Here is a 2,210-nt window from a genome sequence, read left to right on the forward strand (position 1 = left end):
CAAACATACAAAGATTGGGTCTGTACACAGTAGCGAAAGCGACAGCGTCCAGTCGTGACTAGTTTTCAAGGCTACTTTGAGACTCAAGCATGGGGCAACGTGACTTATTACAACCGAACAATTTGTAATTTGAACAGCTACAAAAACCCCGCTTAGATGGGAACGACACTGGGGCTAACTCTTATTTTGTCGTTTAACACACTGTGTGAAAGCAAGCACCCAACAAGCAAAAATTCTAGCTTCACACTTTGCAATCGACCACTCCTGCTTCTCGGAGTATACTCGTACCGGGAGTCTCCTCCCGTCTATTCATCACATATCTTGACTAACTTCTAAAATCGGTGTGGTTTTTGGTACTAATGCTTCGTAGGCAATATTCGTGGGATTGCCTATGCGTTTTTCAAATGCAATCCGATAAAAGCTCTCAGTCCGGACCTAACACTTTCGCTCTCACCTCAAGGCATATGACCAAGCCGTGCATTGAGATGGAGGATCTTACGGCTCTCCATCGCCCTATGCACGATTTACGTGCTCGATTCCTTTTTCCAGTGGCGAGGAGTATTGCAATACCTCGCCGTAGATCTCACGGCGAAGACCAGCTCATTTCGTTTAACACCTTTTCAGGTTGCTAAACTAGCCCATCCAGAAGTGCAAGAATCATGCCAACTCTCACCAAAACCTCACGTCGTGACTTTGATCTAAAATCATCATGAGGTGCTTGCCAAACTTGGACGCCCCGAGGCACCAACGCATGCTGGTTATTCCTGCCCAAATACAGTTCGAGCGCATTTTCCTCCTAAGTGTCATCATTGCTGAAAAAAGCCGCCTGCATTAGAAACAGCAACGACTAGGGAAATACGTACCCTTCGTAAAGGACGGAGCCCCACAATCCAACACTAAGTGATACAAGCTGGCGAGAGTGCCGATGACTTCCATATCCAATGTGCGCAAAGAGGAGTTTTATTCGCCATCTGACGTGTCTCATGGCAATTCTAGCCAGATTTTGTGGAAGAGGATCTTTGACTCGAACATAAATCAAAGCTTGTCAACTCGAAGTACCGACAACGTTTCGCAAAGATTTCATCACCTCTAGTCCCTACTGTTAACAGCTACGATAGTCATCATTAAATAGCTGTAACAGCTACTAATCAGCGATCCTAATTACCGCAAAACTGGCAAGTAGAGTGCGCTGTGGTAGGCAATCTTGCCTCTTCTCCAGAAAAGATCAAGGCATCGATGTTCTAGTTTGTAACAAGCGCTGGTACCTCGGCAATCACGCTAAAGGAGAGCATTAAAATCTCATTATTGATTCCAATGACAGTATCCCTTTCACTTCACCTGAAATTGATAACAATTTTGGTGTATCCGCCGGCTCACTAAATGCCCCCCAAAAAGTGGACTAGCTTTTGCATTTCGAGCAGTGAAGACGGATCGCGATTTACATAAAATTTGTTTGAAACATATTTACCCAAACTTCTTAAACAACCCTGGTATTCCTCCGAGCGTGTTCATTTTAATTTTTTTAAATAATTATCGCGCGACTGGCCTTGCAAGCTTTTTTTATTGCTGCGGTACGTCTGTTCTCTCTGGCGTGCGTCTAAACCAGGATGTGTCAAATCGTGGATAAGCTTTGTTCTATGCAATCGTATTGAGCAACCTCAGCAATTTCATTGGAAGCAACTCCGTTCTCAACATAGCGCTTCACACTAAACTGACTTGTAGAATTTGATATGGCTTCAGTTAAGCCGTATAGAAGTGTGATGAAAGTGGTGGTCCGATATTGCGTTGCCGCATTTCGATATAGTGTTGCCACATTCTTGTCTTCAGACTGGACACACTAATTTACTAGGTAAATATATTGCTAAAAATATCCCAATTCGTATTTTTGAGTATGCTTGCCTTTACATTTCGCGCTCATCATTTGGATATCGTGGTTTCAGTCATCGCGCCGCGAAAAAGGAGCATGACACTTGATCTCATTGATACTACTTTATGGGGTTTTAATTAGTCAATTTAATTAGACAATGTGCCTTCGCCACGACGATCAAATTTACATTGTGGCAGGCTTAATAGAATGCGTCAATTGACCATATCAATTGTGTAAAACAGAAAATAGTATGTACAGGCATAAATGGTAATATTCAGCCCAAACTAGTGAGTTGCCTTAAGTCGATTTGCTTTTGTAGTCTCTCCACGCAGGTGTTCCGGAT

General features: G+C 43.2%; 2 protein-coding genes across 2 annotated transcripts; one reads left to right on the forward strand and one right to left on the reverse strand.

The window, feature by feature from the left end:
- Positions 1-628: 628 nt before the first annotated feature.
- Positions 629-985, reverse strand: PHALS_01442 (uncharacterized protein; the record flags this gene model as incomplete). Its single annotated transcript, XM_024715831.1, has 2 exons — positions 629-764; positions 864-985. The coding sequence occupies 2 exons, from the start codon at positions 983-985 to the stop codon at positions 629-631; spliced, it is 258 nt and encodes an 85-aa protein (XP_024581490.1).
- A 745-nt stretch (positions 986-1,730) lies between these two features.
- PHALS_01443 (uncharacterized protein) lies at positions 1,731-1,974 on the forward strand (the record flags this gene model as incomplete). The annotated part of the gene is made up of 2 exons (XM_024715832.1): positions 1,731-1,772; positions 1,828-1,974. 2 exons carry the CDS (start codon positions 1,731-1,733, stop codon positions 1,972-1,974), a joined length of 189 nt encoding a protein of 62 aa, XP_024581491.1.
- Positions 1,975-2,210: the final 236 nt, after the last annotated feature.

The sequence above is a fragment of the Plasmopara halstedii genome (assembly GCF_900000015.1).
Source record: "Plasmopara halstedii genome assembly, contig: Scaffold_1561, whole genome shotgun sequence".
Taxonomy (NCBI): Eukaryota; Oomycota; class Peronosporomycetes; order Peronosporales; family Peronosporaceae; genus Plasmopara; species Plasmopara halstedii.